Genomic DNA, 19777 nt, shown 5'->3' with positions numbered 1-19777 from the left:
GCACTTCTCACTTAAGTATGTCAAAGTTTTACCCAGCGGTTAGCCAGTAAGTCATAAAAAGATTCCTGTGAGGTAGGCAGTGCATGTTATCTTTTATACATGCAGACATAGCATTGTTGTACCACCTGAAATTCCATCAGGCTCCAAGCTCTGCAGAAAGTGACAAATGCTAGACAGGTATACGATTTATAATGGATGAGGTATGCAAGCAAGCTCTGGGAGTTGGATTGGATTTGATTACAAACAATAATGTGACACAACCCCTGCTGTGGGTAGTACACACATTGTGAGAGGCAGTGCAATCAGGCAGCATGAACACCGGACTGCAGGCATGATCCGGAGCCCTAAATCCACCTTTGCAGTACACCCACTGTGTGGCTTTGGGAAAGCCTTGTCTGATCTAACAGTCCTTCTTCCAATTCCCTATGTTTGTTTAGCACACTTCAGTGCAATTTATAACTCAACATAATAGCAGGCTTTGGAGAGGCTTTTTTAAATGAATTATAGGAAAAGACAAGAAGTTATTTGAATGATTTTGTGCAGTTGCTGGCAATGAACTTGGAAACTTTTCCATGAAATAACTTTTCTCCATCAACAAAGTTTTCCTCAAGGGACCACCTTCCACCCCAGCAAGAATGAGTGCACTTCCAGAACATAAGTGGGTGGTAGAGATACTGATATTCCTGCGTCGGCCAAAATTCAAGTATTGAGCATTACTGAATGCAAAGCTCTTCTACTTCTAGATGGGGAATGAAAAAATCTCCATATCAAGCTATCATCTGAGAATGCTGGGCATGCCCACAGAACTTAAAAACGTGATGATTTCCAAGTCAGCTTCAGACCCTCTTCATTCATTGGGCAAATCAGGTTGACTGAGCGATTGCACTTGCTCACATTGTCAATGCACAGAAGTATGTTGGTGATGGCCATTCGACATCTGTCACATTAGCAGCTCAGCAGGACCTGAACCTGCAAAATTTTAGGTTAAAAAGAAAAAAAGTGTTTAATGCATTTTTATCCCTTTTTATTCCTTCTGGGTTCTGACCCTTGCTATATGCATTGGTGGAAGAAAGAATGTGAAAATCAAAATGTCCCATTAAGCGGAGTATTGGTCTTGTAGAGAATTGAAGTTTAATGAAGATTTAATTGTTAAGAATGTAATTCAACAGCTAATCAAAGGCATGACTTGTTAATGAAACTGAGGCCTACACCATTAGGATGACTATTCTAGCAAGTAAATCCCAACATGTGCAACAATATAATCTTTCTTTCTTAAGCAGATTCATACATTTCGTAAAACCACGTTTCAATAAGTGTGGATTTTTGTCCAATGGTAAACAAACAGATCAGTACTATTTCTGTATATCCTTATCTGTGCTTTAGACTGTAATTTTGCAAGGCTACTTACATCCCTGTTTAGCAACGTTTCAATGAAAGCATCCTGAAAGAACATTGTAAGCTCTGTGGTGAACACTAAAACTAATAATTATTAAGTATTAGTCTTCTGATTACTCTGAGCTACATGCAAACACAGAAAATAGTCAACTTCTTGAATTGTAATTTAACCACCCCTTCATTTGTTTTAATTTGTCAAGAAAATTCATTTATTTTACACTTTGGGCTTCTTTACTGCTCTCCTCATGTCTCCTGGTGTCTGTATGTCACCATTTTAAGAAGTCCAGGCAGCGATCCTTTTATCTTTAATATTGTATCAACAGATTTTTTTTGGATACCGTAAGTTCAATCATAAAAGCATTGACAAAAATTTGCTGCTGCCCTGTTTTTGCACTTTTGTGTTACTGGAATCACAATGATCCCTCTATCCTATGTTACCTCATGTTACCTCAGATTGATACTTCCAGCATTCTTTTAATTATTCGCCATATTTTCCAAAATCTAGCTGAAAGGTGTACTTCAAGGAGCTGAACACGTTCTGTGCTCCAAAAATGTTTCAGTAGATGGCTTTCCCTCCACTTCGAATGCTTTTACCTGTCACCTGCTACCTCACCTGGTGCCCTACATATAACATAGAGCATTCTGACAAATCCGTTCTTCCAGGCCATGGTTTGTTAGAGCACCCTGTGGGAGAAAAAGGGTTTGGAGACCATTGCAAGTACAGTAAACCCCCACTTACCTAGTTTGCTATAGAGGAAGTTTTGTCTCATCCTGTCCAGTCGTGCACACAGGATATAAAATGTCCCCTTGTTCCTCTCTGTGAGGAGTTTTGCTTCTGTGGGGCATCATTGCATTCATTTCTATATTGGATTCTGTGGAAGCAGTAAGGGCCTGTTGTGTTTGAAGACTTGGTTCTGGTTATCAATGATTTGTCCAGACTGCTAAGCTATCACAGATGAGGAAATGGCCTGCACAAGATAAAGAGCTGGTCTAGATTAGTTTTTTCCTCACGGGAATGGGAAGGGTCCTACTGCCTCTGTGTGTGTACCTATAGATGGAATTGGTGAATAGTGTTCCTTGCCATCTGAGGTGCTTCATGCTATGGTTAATATTTGTCTATGCAGTTGCTTTCTCGTATGCACACGTTCCCCATTCTTTGTTCTCATGTGCCTTAAATTATATTTCCACTTGGTTTTGGAGCATTTAGGTACGAGTTCTGATCATGGAATTGATGGGAGTGTACCCTTACTTCTGCAGGCTGATTTCTTTTGCATGAGATACCATGTGCGTTTTTAATCTGATGGTCACTCTGTTTTATATTGAAACACAAAACTTCCAACAGTAACTTTTCTGATGGTAATATGTGGGTGTTACCGGTCCTCCTTCTCTGCATCATTCAGGTTCTTCGTTGAAGTCACATACATATGACTTTAATTCTTGTAAAGGCATATCTGTAGATTGATTCCCGCCTCTGATGAAAGAAAATTTAGAGCAGCAACGAATATAGGAATGGATGACCAACAGTTCTTCCTACCAAGCCTTTTACTTTTCCTTTGTACAGCCTTTTCTGGCTAACCCATTCTGCCTAATCTTTCTCCCTTTTCTTTTCTTTTTTCTTTTGCTTATTCCAGTTCATGGCTCGTTGATTTCATAAGTCGTACCAAGACCTCAAGTTCATCCCCAGGGCATAGACATCTGGAAAGCTGAAATAGGGATGTCGGCATGAAAAGAAAGTGGAGATGACTTGGCTTTATCTGCCAATTCACAAATAACTTGGTGAACAGAGTTTCTGGCCATGAAATCTGAATGCCATTTTAGAAATAACAAATCTCATTCATTCCCAGTTTACTTTGGCTTCTCCTGATGGAAATTAAAATACAGAGTAGTGTTGACAAAACAGTATACAGAGTGCAAAATAGCTCAATGACCTTGTAAACTGTTCCTCTTGGAATCTTATAGGCATCTAATACAAGCCCTAAGATGTTGATTAAAGTGGGTAAGGCCAGAGACCCAGGTGACTTATTCAGGGCAGAAAGCATCAGGCTCCTGTGATGTTCTGGCTGCTGCTTAAAGCTGTTCTTCCTTAGTGACATCCCTGTGGCACACTTCTTGCTGTCCTGAATTTAATGAATGCCCTAGTCAATTTGTAAGTGTCTCTGGGAGATAAAGTTTGCTCCGCTGTGCCAGTAGGTTGGTGTGAGCCACCAGTTTCCAAGCCTCACATTTGGAGCACACGCTAGCAAAACACAACAGACCTTTACTACGAGGAGTAAGTGAGCAGTGCAAGCGCACAGAATACCTACCCTATTTCACAAGAGGAACTTTATAGGTTTTAGATGTGAATGATGAGGGGCAGTTCTAATTTCACAGAGACACACATTTTATTGGGTATTTTTGCTACCAATGCATTGCACAAGAAATTTCACAGCTGAATGTTTTCTTTCCGGCTGTATAAAGACATGACAAAGCTCTTTTCAGAGCATCCTTTATATAACAGCACCAGTTCATGTTATGAATTCTTGCTCTGCTGTGTACAGTGACATCCTGTTTGCCTCTTCTCTAGGCAGGCAAAATTCCCATTAGCTTCACTGGTGAGCTTGTCTGAGCAAAGACTGCCGGCCAGCTCTGACACCCATCCTGTGGGCAGAGCTATAGCTCTTCCAAAGGTTTGCTTTCATTGCCTCCAGTGAAGTCTGACTCTTACCACAGAACTGCACTGGCAGAACCACAGGCTATTATAGAAACATGTTTCCTGCCACAACCTGAAGTCGGAGTCCAGTTGACAGTGGGCAATGTGCCCCACAATGTAACAGAACCAGAATTTAATCCAGAATATCTTTAACGCAGTAGGTATTTCTGAAACCTACATAACTCCCTTCCCTCTCATCAATTCACAGCTACCTCATCCCTGAACTCCCAGCTTCAACAGCTTCAGCATCTTCAGCAGCTCCAGCATCAACAGCAGCAGCAGCAGCAGCAGCAAGGTCAGCAGCAGCAACAGCAGCAGCAAAGCCAGCAGCAGCAGCAAGGTCAGCAGGCACAGACTCCACAGCCACCCCAGCAGACCCAGCAGCCACAGCCGTCAGCGCCACCGCAGCAGAACCAAACACAGTCCCAGAGCCAGAGCCAACCACCTCCGGCCCCACAGTCCTCCAGCTCCCCTCAGAAACCCAGCCAGTCACCAGGGCATGGCCTTCCATCTCCTCTTACTTCACCAAATCCATTGCAGGTAGGACTGCATACAAATCTCTAATGCTCTAACAACAGAAAATGCTCTCCCACTGCAAGGGGAAATCAAGTGAAGGTTACACCTTCTGTCCATACAGACTGTGAAATTCCACCTCGTATTAGTTACAGGTATGCAGCTCAGAACAGCTAAGAGGCCTAATAAACCAGAAAAACGTTACTAATGATGGTCCTAATCTGCTCCTTTCTGAAGAGTAAACATCTTTTGCTCTTAAAGTCCGTATCGTAAAACCCATAGAAAACTATCTAATTTTTTCCAGGGATTCAGCATGTGACCTTCGCAAATGGCTTTTGTGAAGCAGTCACCCTTTATGGTAACTTAAGAGGACAGCAAAGTTAGCTATTCATTAGCAGATGATAATAACTGTCCCTGAAAGAAATAGAGCTTCTGCTGGTGGATGTGTGCAAGGGATGGATGGGTTGTCCTTCCTCTTGAAATCACAGTCCTAACATTAGTCCTACTTCTGTTAAGAGTCTCCATATAGACTCCAAAGCTAAGAATGCCAGTTAATGCCTTTCCTAGATGTTCACTCCAATGATCAGGATGGTTTTTGATAGACCAACACCTATGGCACCTACACTGATGCTGGGCTCTGCCCATCTTGGAGTTCCTGGGCAGAAACAGGAGAACTCTGATCTAATGATCCTAATTTCTTGAACTTTTGTGTTCTCACACTACATGTGTCATGCTATATTCACGTCCTGCAAGAACAGCTTTGGCTGTACCCACAAGTATGATTCTGAATAAACACCAGGATAGTCTGTGAAGTGAGGAGAGTCTCTTTCACTGGGCAGTGGGACTGCACTTAGAAACCAGCAAAGTCTCTATTAGCTTTATTCTGTAAATTCTGAGACCCCACTTTAAAGGTTTTATCCACGCTGATGGATTCGGCTCCATTTCCTGCAGAAATTAAACTGCATTAGCTTAATAATTAAAAAAATCCTTTTTCAAACAATTAGGGGAATTGGTTTACAAGAAGCTGTGTTTGCAGTGTGGCCAGTTAAACCTGCATTAACCTGAGCTTCAACTAAATTGCACCAAATCTGATTTTTTAATGGTTTAGATAATAGACTTAAAAGTCCACAAGAGATGTGTCCTTGCTTCCTTAGCTTTTTCTTATAGTAGAGCCTAATGTTTTTGGAGCTTCTTCTGTGTATTGTCTTAAGAGCTGCTTAGGCACCACTTAATGCCCAGTCTATCATGCTAGTGAGTGCTTTGGGACTCTTTAGTATGCAGATTATTGACATACAAAGACAGGAATGTTTCCAGAGGAGCTTCTGTTACATTTTATTGTCTTGGTGCAGCTGTAATGTGTGCACACTAACTGTATACGCTGTATGTTGCTAAAACTGCCTGCTAAATATTTTGCTTCAAAAGGCATTCAGTTTTGCAAACAAAGCAAATGCATACATAAATTAGAGTTGGGGTAGGGAGGAAGAGGGATTATCTCAGTGAACCTCAAGAGGGTTGTACTGACACTGAATCTGAAGTCTTAGCACTCATGTAGCCTCTGGTCCCAATCTAAATCTCAGCTGAATCTGAGTACTTCCAGTCTCATCTGTGACCTACAGGTACAGGCCAGAAGAAGCACTTTCTACTGTTAGCTCTCCAGGGTCACATCTCCCTTGCATATGTACAATAAAAGTAAGTAAAACCAACAATTCCTTGCATGGGAGGTGCCAACGTCAATGTTTTCATGTAGATACTTTGGCACATCGCTCTCTTTAGCATGCGTATCCTCACAACTACCCTTCTGAGGGAAGTCTCAACTGGCAGGCTCAACAGAAGTGGAAGGAGGGAACCAAATACTCTGAGGTGGTTTTAGTTCAAACGCTTTCCCCTAAACCGTTTAGGAACTGGGATTAGAGTTAATGAAAGACACCAGCGTGAGAGGTCTGGCATTCCCACTGGGCTGAGCTCAGCCAGTACCACAAAGCCAGCTGCATGACTGGGACACTTTCGGAACAACAGTCAAGGAATTAGAAGTCATTAGCTGTCAGCTCTGGCTCAGCATGAGAGAGTTACTAATGAATTGTGGGATAAGTATTTTTAATGTTCTTTCCTCTCTGATCCTCACCATTTAAATAGCCATGAAAACCTGAAGTTTGTTCACAAATACAAATATGCTGTGTGCTGACAACCAGAAGAGAAGCCAGAATTCAGCACAGTGCTTCAGGACTCACCATAGCGATGTGGCTAGGGCCATTAGTTTGGCCTTCTAGCAATTTCTACAGCAAGCCCAATACTTCTCAAGCTTCCCTAAGAAATACTAAAGAGCTTGAAACATGTTCTGTCATATTGCTGAGAATGGTGAGACTTTAAGTGATGCTCAGAAATATTTCCAGAGAAACTGCTGTTGCACTTTATATATGGTTGGAGGGTGTGTTCAGCTACTTTTCTAAAGCAGAGCAGTGGTAAGATCTCCTCCATGAAATTTATCTTTCCATTCTAAATCCTGCAGAGAAAAGCTTTTACCCCCGTACATCCAGAGGACTGGATCTGACATTGTTTTCTTCTGCAGAAACATAAAAAAGCCAAAAAAAAACAAGAAAAAAAGGAGGGACCACGCATTTGGCAATCCAGTTCATAATAGCTGCTTAGAATGTGGATTTTTTTAATGTCTAATGCTTTAACTTAAAGATCAACCTAGAACAAAATTCAGAGATATTATGGCCTCTAAGGTAATGTTCTTTATGAACTAGAATGAAATGGGTTTTGTTTGAAGAATATTAAGGGAATAAAGATCAACTAAGTTAAAGTTTGACAGCTTAAATTTCATTTCTGAATTCTTGATTTTTTCATGTGGGCTTTATCCTCTTACATTATTCAGGATCTGTCTGAAAGATATTAGTTTAGAACAATGTAACCTCAAAAAATTGTCATGGAAAGTCAGTAATTCAGGAGGATGATTGTGTTTGTTTCAAAAAACTCTGAAGGATAACAGCAATTACATCTCAAAATGTACAGATGCTGTCATGTCCTTCAGAAGGCAAATTAAATGAAAGTGACTTGCTTAGGTATACCTGGGTGAGGTACTTTTGCTAGCTGATCAGAAATTAATAATACCGGTGCAGCATACACCAGCTAAAAGTCTCAGAATGATTCTTGTCAGATTGTTCTGTAATACCCTGCTCTAATTTTATCACCATTCTTTACTCAGTTCGGTGGGCTGGATTGTAGTTACAAAACTATTATTTTTAGGAAGTCTTTTAATGATTGTGTAGAAAGATGAAAAACCTCACTTTAGGTTTCAGAGCCTGGATTCTGAGCTGACATTAGTGATGGATGCTCCAGATTTACACTGGTAAAAGCAAAACACTGCAGAACCAGGGTCATTGCTGATTTGCAAAAGACAACAAACCAGAGGAGAATTTTCTGAAGCAGAGCTCTATTTCTGGACGTGGTGGGTCAGGTGGATGACGGAAGACTTTCATCCTTTCATTTTAAAATGGTGAAATTCCTCATATAGATAAATCATAGTCTGATTTTTACTTTCATTGGGTCAGTTGAGACAAAGGGATCTGGAAGTGAATAAACTGGGGATTTAGAAACCTTTACTTCTGGGAAAATACCCTTCTCCAAATGTGCTTCTCCTGTGAATGTTTGATGTTATTACATGGCAAACTATACTGGTTCATGAATGGTCAGCGTGTTGCAACTTCAAAGCATAGTTAGCACCTTTTACAGAGTTTCCATTCAATTAATTTTCTGAAGCCATAAGATCTTGATTATATGCTGTATAAAATCAGATGAGCCAAGGACTAAGTAGCCAATTATTCTGCTTGACTACCAGAATAAGGCACTTTGTATCAGCAACATATATTTAACTGGCTCCAAATGGGGGTTAGCTTCTGGTGGTGACACTCACTATATGTTTTAGCAGTATGGATAAGAGGAATGTACCCACCGCCAGATCTACAAAGGGAGAGCTGCACTAGAGGAATAGAAGAATTCCCAATGATTTCTGCTGCTCTGTTCATGTGTGAATAGGAAGAGACAAACAGGAAATCCCCCAGGGATTGCCCCACTGTAAAATTATTCTGACTGTTTTCAGAACTCTTTCCTAAAGCACCTTTTTGTCATAGAAGCCTACCTACAATAACTGGAGCCGATGGAAGATGATGAGTGAGAAAAAAAATAATAATAAAAGGAGGGAAGAAGGGAAGTGAGGAGATGACAACAGCAGAAAAATCTTCCAAGTAATAGCAAACTCTAGGATAGCAAAACCAGAACCTCCTTCAGATTAAATTTTCATACTAATCTTAAATAATGTATTTCGAACCTCAACACTTTTATAACAAAGGAGAAAAGAAAAGCAGAAAGGCTGAAACACTCAGCTGTAAATGAGGGAGAATGTGTACACAGATGCCCGAGGCTCCAACAGTCACACAAAACCCCCAATCCCTTCCCTTCCCCCCCCCGCAACCTCATTCTCTGGTTAGCTGCTCATTAGGGAAAAATCTACTTTCAAGAAATTGTATTGTTTACTGATGCTTTGATAAATTTACATATTTTTAAAATAGAGAAGAAACAACCAAGTCTCTTGGTTTGAGGAAGGCAGCTGGGATTTTTGCAAGGACTGTAGTCGTGGTCTGTCTTTATGTCTTTGTTGACATCCAAGACCTGCTGTATTTTTCTCATGCTTATTGAATACTGCGATCAAGAAAACTTGATCAAGATTATGACAACAGTAATCCCACTGAGGTTTTTTTTTGTTTTGCTAAAATTATCTAGCCTTCTTCCTGCATATGATACTGTGCAGTGTATGACCGACTGAATCTGTTCCCAAGTTACTTGGTAATCAGTTTGACAAATATTTTATAAATGGTATGAATACATTGAATCCATTTTCCAAAATTTCCTAATTTTTAGTATCAATAGGGAGTGAGATATAGCACATCACAAGGCAACAGGTGATATAAACATGTACAGTGGATGTTTTTTCAGGGATGTTCATGCCCATCACCTGCTTAGAGTGAACGTGTTGAAGTGCTGACCTTAGGTGGATTTCCAGGAGGTGCTGGCAAGACTCAGGTCTCAGCTCTAAACTAATAGCATGGAAACTCCTGTGCAGTCGGCTAAATTGAGTTGAGCTTGGTGAACTGTTGAGACTATTTTGCATATTTCATCCCCTGCTCATTTCAAACAGGTCCAGAAAGATGTTAACATCTTTTTCTACTGATAGCTTTGGATTTCTGAGTATTCTTACAGTATTTTAATGATTTTTGTGGGTTAATAAAGGTGATTTCATGAGTGGAAGAGGCAAGTAGTTGTGTAAAAATTTCCGCTAGCTAGAAAGTCATGGTCATACTGATGTACTACACACACACAAATGCAGTTGTGATTCAGGTCCCCTCCTTTAATTTTTATGCTTTTCCTTTTGCCGCTGCAGTAATTCTGTGGACCACACAGGCGTTACTGTTCACAAACTTGAACCTTACTTGAGAAATTGAGTTTCAGTGCATCCAGGGCCTCCTTTCTTCTTCTCCTCTCACCTCTTCTGGGCACCTCCATGATCCTCCTCATCTCTTCTGGGTCTGCCACCGGCTAGGCCACTCCCACATGGCAAAACGGCAGTTTGTCCTAGCTGGACTCTAAGTTGTCTTTGTACTGTGCTGTCCCATGCTCTCTGTCCCCGATGCACAGTGCAGAGACATGCAAGCTGGTTTCCTGACACAGCTAGCTTCTGTGAGGGATGCTACTCTTCGTGTCTACCAGGACATGCATGGGCATTATTTCCACAGAAAGACTGGTTTCAGTTATGGACTGCATCCATCCACAGGACTGAGTAGGGTTTCAGATCTCCTCAACTGTCTTCCTTCTCCCAGAAGCTCACTGCTTTTTGGGGTCTTTGAGGCATTAGGACTCCACACTCTAAAGCTGCTGAATACTGCATTTAAACAGAGCAAAGACATGTTTAAGGGTTCTCAAAGAGACTTTATAAGCAAGTCTCTTCATTCCCTGAGGAAACCTTCTCTCAGTTGAGCACTGGCTGCCTGGTCCATCCAAATATACTCTGCAGGTGTTGCTATTTTCAGAAGCACAAGGAGTACTGGTGTCTGACTCACATTTAAAGCAAAGGAAATTAATCTTGGAGCAAAACAACTGGCATTATTAGCACCCAAGGGGCAGAAGCTGAGGCTAATATAGGAAACCATTTGCTGGAGAATTCTCTGAAGGAGAGGAAAGTGGTGCTGTTTGCCGGGCAAGCTCTGGCTTCTGAAATGGGAGCATTTAATAAACTCCCTAAAGCAACTGAAATATTTAATAAATGGGGAAATAAATAAATAATATCTTTCCAGGACAAATTTGGGAAAGGATCCATATCCCATAAAGTCTTCTATTTCCAAAGCCTCTGTAGGCAGAGAGGAGGACCCTTGGGGATCTTAGGGACAGAAAAAAATTGACACAGCAGCTCATGTACTCTTTTAAATCCAGCGGATCTGTTTTGTTATCATTCATTTCTCTTAATTTCTCTTTTCACTCATATTTCCAAAAATTTTCAGGGAAGTGGAGAACATCGGAAAGCATTACTTTATTTTCCCCTATTTTTCATACCCCTCATCTCTTTGTAATAAAGAAAAAAAAATTGCAAGTCATCACAGGTTTCTGTGAGAAACAAAATTCTTCAAGTGGACCAAGTGAACAGAGGGAACCTAGTGGGCTTGTTGAATCTGATTGAGGAGCAATATTCTGGAAGTGGTGTAGCCCTGGTGTTATATCATTCAAGGCACCTTATACAAATAAGCACCTAAAAGAGGTTGTGCAGCTTCTAGTTACTGCCTGAGAATAAAAATAAAATAAAATAAAATAAAATAAAAGGGGGGAGGGGGGGCAGAAAAAAAGAAAAAAAAGGCTACTCCAGACTGTGTTTTAAAGTTTAAAATGAAGCCTTTTTCAGCAATATCAAGTATCAGTGTTCACTTGTGGATTGTGTTGGGAGTTTTAGCAGATGCAGTTTAGGGCAGGTGTTTAAAAAAATAATAATACTTTCTCTTTTTTATTGGTAGCCAGAATGTTTTGAGAGAGTGACTAAGCACAGGCCTGGAGATTATGAAATTTGCTTAAGTGTTAATGGGTTGATTGCTGAGTTACAGCCTGCCGTCTTTACTGGAAATTGATTGACTGGTGCTGCAGGTCTTCACACTTGACGCTTGGATTTGACTCGAAAATTCTGCCAAGTCTTTTACTCTGAAATTTATCTTAATTAGATCTGAAAGACCTGCCACAGCAGAATAGTCACACCGATTAAAATGAAAAACAGGAGAAATTACTGATCAAATTAATCATAATGTCGGGTTACAGCTGTAGGTCTGATGTAATTTGCCACTCCAGTGAGTTACATCGGCCCAGGCAGAGGAAAGAGAGCTGGTTTTACGCTGATCCGTAACACCAGGCAGCTTCGGGCAGCCCATCAGGACGTTTATTCCATTCATTCTCTTGGCTTATTCTGACCTTAGTGCTGCAACTAGAAACAAATTAGGCAAAGGAAAAAGAATATAATTTTTTCCAAGGGGTCGCACTGGAAACATGAGCTTTCCAAATCCTCCTTGTTTCATTTCTCCCCTTTCTCCACCAGCCTTCTCCTTTTGTTTGAAGTATCCAACAATTAATTATGTGGAAACTGGAAAATTAAAAGGTCAGAGGTTGCTACCTCAGGCACAAGTCAGAAAATGTGTATTTCTGAGACCTCCTAGTGGGTTAGGATATGAGGACATTAGGATCATTTAAGTAAATGGATATATCGCAGCACATGAGAAGGCATATGCTAGCAAGTACGAAATCAACAGTCAGATGTGGTATTTTATAGACGTGATAATCCTAAAATCTATTTTTAAAATATGTACTTGTAATATGTTAGATTCTACTATAACCTTTTTTTTTTTAAAAGAAAAAAAAAAAAAGTACAAATCACTGGTTGAATCCAGAGATTCAGGAGATAGGTTGTGGGTCTTAAGGGGCCCCAACATAAAATTTTCATCTGGAAGAGAAGTCTTCTGCAAGTTTCCTAGTATTTGTTCCACCAGCAAGGTTTGAAAGATTTTTAGGACAACCTGTCTTGTAGCACCACTGTATTTTTCGCTGCTGATCCAGGACAGTCAAGAAATTAAGGTATTTGCCACCAGCTAAGCAAGGAAATGAACTAAAGGAAAGAGAACAAGAAAGCAGATGAGAACTGTGAGTCTCAGAAAAAAAAATAAATTGTCTTACCTTTGAAATATACCCAGTTTTTATTTTGGTACTGTAGTATCTTAAATTGATTAGGAATTTCCTAAGTGATTTTTCTTTTCCAACGAAGATGTAATTTCCCAAAGTTGGTTTCTTCCCTGCCCAAAATTTCATTTTGATTTTCTATTTTAGGCCTGGGAAATGGAAAGAACTGAAGATAGCTTTTGTCTAAAATCAGCTTAAGTTGTATATAAACAATTTATTACATTGAATTGCCTAAAAAATAGTGATTTAACAAAAGAAATTGTAAGCATTTTAATTCATGGTGAGGATTTAAAATCTTCTGAAATACTTCATCATTTTCAAATGCAAGGGGTTTTTTTATTTCAATATTCCATCTTTCATCTGCCTTTGCATTAGAAATTACATCTTAAATTAGGAGAATTTCCTGCAGGACAGGAACTTGACTTATTTCTGATAGCTGAAACATGACCAAATATCCTGTGAGGATTCCAGTTGGAGAACCAAGCTAGGTTATGTTTGTGAAAGAGATTGGAAGACAAAGCTGAATTTCAAGAAGAGAAAAACTGACGTATGAAAATAGCACATCATATATTGCTAGTATTATCTTTTTACTAAAGCAATGATGATGGTGCATTTTGGCGTTTAAAGGAGCTGAGATTCTTTAAAGCAGCAATAACTGCTGCAATGTCTTTGTATACCTGTTAAAAAATACTTACATGCTTGTAAAAAGCATCAGGGAAGCAGTCAGACCTAGGAGACCTGGGAGGATCCTAGGCTCTTAGTAAAAATAGAGGTGCTGTAAAGAAAACCCTAAAATATGAGCCCAGTCACAGTACAGAGCGATACTCTGTAGTAGTGGTGGCCAATAAATTGATACCAGAAGATGATTCTGAATGAATGTGATAACAAGTGATACAAAAATTGTAAGTTGCTAATGGTTTTATGATTTTCACTGTAGTAACCTTATAATCCCGTTTTCAACCTGCTGGGTAGTCAAACCCAGCAGGAGTGCTGTCTCTGTCTCTTCTTGCTCTCCTCCCAGTTTGGGCAGTGCTATCCTTGTGGACTGGTGGCTCCAGCTGGAACAGGACAGGAGGTGGTAGAGGGCTGATCTCCTCTTGACCTTTCCCCAGGGGTTGGGGGACACCTTGCAGAGTGCCAAGCAGAGCTGCCAAAGTGGGTGCTCCATGGGCTATGGGGAAGATGATGAAGACTAGGGCTGTACTGGGATCAAGGTCCAGGAAGGGGCAAGTAAGGAGAAGTTAGTCTCATTCCCAGGATTCATCTGGGGGTTCAGCTTCCATTAGTGTAGAATTCCTCAGGGACAGGGCCTGATTTTAGGGAAGAAAAGGAAAGTGTTGGGAGGAGGAGAGGGAAGAAAAACAATGTCTTTTTTATTCTCAGTGCCTTTATTCCTACTGACCTTTTCCGCTGGGAGAGAGACACAAAAAAACAGAAGGATTGGCATTGTGAAAGGCTGAAATTGTATTGCTGATCACCACTCTGGAATAAGATGTTTTGTGCATTTCCATCTTACCTCTGTCTGCAACTTTTCACTTTATAACGAGACCTAACACTACTAGTAGGGAAGTTGGCAGGAGGTTTCTCATAGCTCTCAAATTAGACAGGAGTGAGCTCAATATGCCATTAGGAAGGTTTCCCCCTCTTCTCCCTCCCCAACTTTATAGAATTACAGCTTCCTATTTTTTTTAACTGTCTTCTGACTATGAAACATGTTCTCCACGCAATCAAAACGTGTCTGACAGAATTTTCAGTTCATGTAAAACAAATATAAAAATAAACAAAACTTGAGAAAACCAAGCCATTCTAAAAATCCTTGATGTTTTCCCCATAGACATTCAAAGAGTATGTCTAGGGGGAAATCACTGGTACTTCAAATGTACAAGCAGGTATAGAGATAACATGCGTCAGTCCTGTAGACCCAAACTTGGCAGTCCATGCTCTTGTGAGTGAAAACTGCAGGGAAAGGAGGAGAGGGAGTTCTTTTACCGTCACCTACAATCTGCATATTTAGCTCTAATCTCATTATCAATTTACGCCTTTGCTTACTGAAATCACTTTTGAAAAATAATTTGCATCAGGAAGCAAAGTGCTCTAGTAAATGGGTTGTTGGAGTCAGGAGCACCAGACTGTAGTCCCAGCTCTGTCACTGTCTGGCATGTGACTTCATCTTTCTCTTTTTTTGTTGATTCTCCCACCGTTGTTTGATCTCTTTAAACTGCAAAGTTTTACGTTTTTTTTGGTATAATGCAGTGAGGCCTTGATCTTGCATTGGGCTTCTAGGTACTGTTGTAACACTAATACTACAAATACTCAAAAGAAGAATTGCATAGCCCCATTCACTCTCTTGCTAAATTCAGTATCGCTGTTGACTTCAGAGGACACAGAATTGGTATCCATTTTGTTTTCAAGTATATTGAATATTTTGAAGTTTCTGTCAGCTGTTCAGTGTGCTGTCAAATGCACTAATGAAAGGTTTTCCTAAAGTTAATTTTCCTACTCGTAATACAATAACCAAATTTGCTTTAACACTTGAAAAAATCCATCCATACTAAAGAGAATCAGTTGCTTAATCCTAAAATTAAAGGTTATTGCATGCAGGAGAAAATAATTACATGCTCAAAGTATGGAAAAAAGAAAACTTTTTTAATATGTAGGTATTTGTATAATTAAAGACTAATCAAGCATGAAGGCTGCTGACTAAACCAGAAAATGAGATTGTTGGCAAGCAATATTGTAATGTAAATGCCATTTTTGTTTAAGTACTAAAGAGCTGGAGGAATGATATCCTGAACAGATTAAAAGCAAACAGCATTGATAATAAATATTTATCAGATTTCAAATGCAACACACAGAGATTTTTACATTTTACATGCAAAATATATTGGCATTGAAATATTCAGTCACTTTTCAAAGGTTTGTTCACATCTTCACTTTAAAATGTTGAAAAGCAAGCACTCACTAGTAAGAGAAACAGCTTTAGAACTCAGTCTTAACCTGTAGCAATGTCAGTAATCTGTAGGCAAAGGAAAATAGCTGAGAGTTGCTAACATACTTAACTACAAATGCATAAGATCAACTCCTGGGGCTGGAGAGTCAGAATTTTAATGGTCTTTATGTGTGTTTTCTTTTCTTGTTCTTTTTCCCAAAATGTTCACATTAATTTTTCAAAAAGAGAGGGAACCTTCTCAAACTTAAATCCGCGCTGTGAAACACATGTGTAGTAAAGCATTTATGGAAGGCTTGTGTATATAGAGAAATTATCCCAATTTTAACAACCGTTTTGTTGTGGAGGACTGATTTAGTTAAAGGTTTGTATCTGCTTGGGCCAGTGCTTTTATATTTGTGTAAAAGTATTGTGACAGTTAAATGTGTTCATCATATACCTTTATGTTATGTTATAGTAGCCTAAATCTTCTTCAGGAGTGGATATAAAGATATTTGGCTACATCAAGAGTTGAGGAGAATGAGGAAACGCTAGAAATGAAGTACCAAATGTGTTCCCATTCCCATCCATTTTCTTTCCATTACACTGTTCCCACAGTTGGCACTACTCAGCATGCTGAGGTCTAGCAGAAACCATCTCTTCATCAAGCCTGGTCATGCAATAGTTGAAGCTAATTTAAAATGTCCTTTGACATCTGTGAAAAGAGGCTTAAACCCGATGTAAGGCAATGAAGACCTTTGCTTTAGTACATGCGCTGTGGGCCATCGCATCCTTTGTGTTGATGTATACCTCCTGTTGTTTCCTCATGTATTTACTTTTCAGAATAATTTTCATCTCACTTGATTATGACTGAGAGATACAATAGTATGTCAGTGACGGAGTTATCGGGGGAAAGTGACAATAGGGATTTTTGAATGTAAGGCTGCGTACAACATTATCAAATTTTTCCTAGCCTAGAGTAATTATATTCTATTAGCCTTTGGACAAAGGGAGTGTAGACAAGTTAAAATTAAATAATACTGTACAAAAGTCTAATGCTAGTCTCTTGAATCGGCATTGATCTAATTTTCAGAAGGGTTGAGTCACTCCCATTGATATGAACTGTAGAAATTATTACTTAGCCCTCGAAGGAGCAAAAATACGGATTGCAGACCCTGGTTTTGTTAAAAAAATCTTGCTCTTTTCTATAGGTTACATCACAGGAAATTGACGATTTGCAAATGCCAAAATTCAGACCAAGCCAGCCAGGTTCGCACAATATCCTCTGTTTGTCTGAGTTACTGAGCTCTTAAACGTATCACTTCACAGATAGGCATATTAATATACCATCATTAAGAAACTTTATAGTAAGTACTTTATAAATCCTCTTAAGCAATTTATATTTACACTAGTTTAATGATACTAAGGATTACATTGGTAAAACATACTGAGGAAAATAGTAGGAAAAGTACAAAACCTTGTGTGTAGACCATCAAGTCAGTGGTCCAGGAAGAAGGAAACCAGAAGAGCCAGTAGAGCACGTTTAGATCAAAGCTATGCAACTGTGAGCTAGGTCTGACCCATAGGAAGTTTCTATCCCGACCCCAAGTGAGCAAATAAAAGAAAAAGAGAAGGCTTTTGAAGGCATCTGCACACGTGCTTTGCCCTGGGATGTGCTGTTGCTCGTGAGTCCGCAGAGCAGCCCAATTACCTAAGAGAGGTGGGCAGGTGAGAAGTCTGCCTTTTGATATTTGTTTGTTTGTTTTTCACACATACCTGAGTGAAGTATGGTAATAAGTTTGAGGTTGCCTGTTAGCAAAGGACCCTAATTCTTTTTTCTGTAGAGGTGGCTGTGCCTCCCAAAGATTACTGATCCTGTCAAGCAGATGATAATTCCTTTCTGTGTTTTCTAACTAGTATTGTATAAAGTGTAAGTTACAAGAAGGGTTTACCTATTAGTTCTAGAATGGAGATTACCACAGTTTACTGAGGAAAACATGGTAACATGTAAATTATTTAAAGGTTGAAACAGAGACTTTCACAAGTCATTAAACTACCCTATGTCTTGGAACACAAAGAGGATATCCCTGGGATATTTATCTGAGGGTCTGCAGGTCAAAAGGGGAATGGAGTCAGCAGAAAAAGAAGCAGTCAGATACAGAAAGAGCAATTATTCACAAAATAAAAATGAGGATAGCGGTTAGAAGTGTCAGCATATACATCTGAGATGCCTTTGGTGGGGCCATTACTTATGAAAAAAGTCATTACTGCCATTTTGCACTAGATACCAAGTACCTATTTCATGGTAACCATGGCTTGCATAGCATTCATTTATAATGGAAACCTACAAAGGAACCTCAAACCACCTAGTGAAATGTGAAAACGCCTCCCAGCTCTCTGGCTTTATAGCCTTTGACAATCATCAACCTAAACAGGACCTTAAAAATGCTCAACACTTGTATACATCATCTCCATTTACCTTTGTGAATCAATAAGGACATGCAAGCCTCATCTTCAGTGTGTGGTTTTGAAAATCTTAATCTGATTCTCGAGGTTAACAATACCCTTTACTCCAAATCATAAAAAGTAAGATCACAGTCCCGGCTATAGCCTCACTCGGAAGTCTGAAGTTCAGGCAGATGCTGCTCTGTTTTACAGGACTGTCCAAAAAAGTTTCCTTATTTTCAGATAAGACTTGCCCCTCATCTGAGCAGCAGATATTGAAACTTATGGATTTTTCCTGGACGTGCTGTATTTGCTTTTGTAATTTCTTCATAGGAGAAAGTCTTACTACTAGGATTAGGCAAAAATCAGACCCAAGGATATTCCGTGATCTCAACAAATATTTGACTCCAAACCAGAAAAAGAAAACAGAAAAACAGGGTAGTTGCCAAAGTTTTACATGTCTGAAATAAAACTGCGAGGTCTGATTTCATCTGTTTTACTTTACCATAGGCACATGCACCCCTATGCCATTTGAGAAACTGGATTAAAAATGAAGAGCCCAGAAATGAAATTTCAGTACTACCAAAACACTTTCTTTGGAAGCTTATGGAGGGAGAGGCTTCCTAAACGCAATCAAAATGCCCACCACTTTTCAAAGTTTCAATTCCAATGGAAATAATAACAGTGCAATAATTTTTTCCATCAAAATTTTTAAAAACTATTTGCAAAAAAAAAAAAATTGTTACAAAATACTTTAATCCTTATCCTGGAAATGACCATGGACTTCAGACATACCACATGGTGCTTAGAAAAGCTGAATCTGACATTTTTCCAGTAAACTGCAAAGCTGCACACTGTTGAATGTAATCTTCACATTAGGGTGCTGTTTTTAAATTTCCCAAGGGGTGATTCAGTGCATCAAGGCAACAGGGGTAATGATCTGAGAAGGAGACTCCTCACAAAGTAGAAAGAAAAGATCAGTACACTTACCACTTCTGACAGCTGACAGACCAGAGTTTCCCCTATGAAATAAAGGCAGCCATGCCAGTGAAAGGGTCCATCAGTGAGTAAAGGAGATTTACCTCAAGAACTGAGGTTTGTAATCATGAGGGCGATAACCTCCCTCATTTTCCTACAACATGTTCCTTTGCAAAATGCATAGCAACCTTCCTTTAAACAGCTGGACAACTCAAGACTTCGTTAGTTTTTGTCAAAAACTGTAGATTCACTGAAAAGCAAATCTATTCATGGCATCTGGTGAAATCGTCTCATGAAACAGTATCTTAGCCTCAGGTTGAAGCCTTTCACTGCACCTGAGTCAGACGTGAGGCTTCAACCAGGGTCTCCACATCCTGGTGAGTGCCCTAATTTGGCAGAATAATGAATGCTTGAGGGCTTTTACTTTTCAATCTTGGAATATAAATAGTTCACTCTCCATCAGGCCAGAAAGAGAACTTATCCTCCTGCTTGTCCCAGTGCACATGATAACTTTTACAAAGGAAACAATTCTAAATAACAGCAGAGAAAGGTCATGAGCCTGTAACTTCCTA

General features: G+C 39.6%; 1 protein-coding gene across 1 annotated transcript in view; it reads left to right on the top strand.

The window, feature by feature from the left end:
• Nucleotides 1-19777, top strand: part of POU6F2 (POU class 6 homeobox 2) — a 312926-nt gene that overhangs the window by 212598 nt on the left and 80551 nt on the right. Inside the window, exon 5 of the mRNA XM_054191841.1 lies at nucleotides 4293-4624. Coding sequence (XP_054047816.1) covers nucleotides 4293-4624 — 332 coding nt within the window. The remainder of the gene's footprint in view (nucleotides 1-4292; nucleotides 4625-19777) is intronic.

The sequence above is a fragment of the Rissa tridactyla genome, chromosome 2, assembly GCF_028500815.1.
Source record: "Rissa tridactyla isolate bRisTri1 chromosome 2, bRisTri1.patW.cur.20221130, whole genome shotgun sequence".
Classification (NCBI taxonomy): Eukaryota; Metazoa; Chordata; class Aves; order Charadriiformes; family Laridae; genus Rissa; species Rissa tridactyla.
The sequence above is the reverse complement of the archived record's forward strand: the minus strand, read 5'-3'. Positions and strand labels throughout refer to the sequence as shown.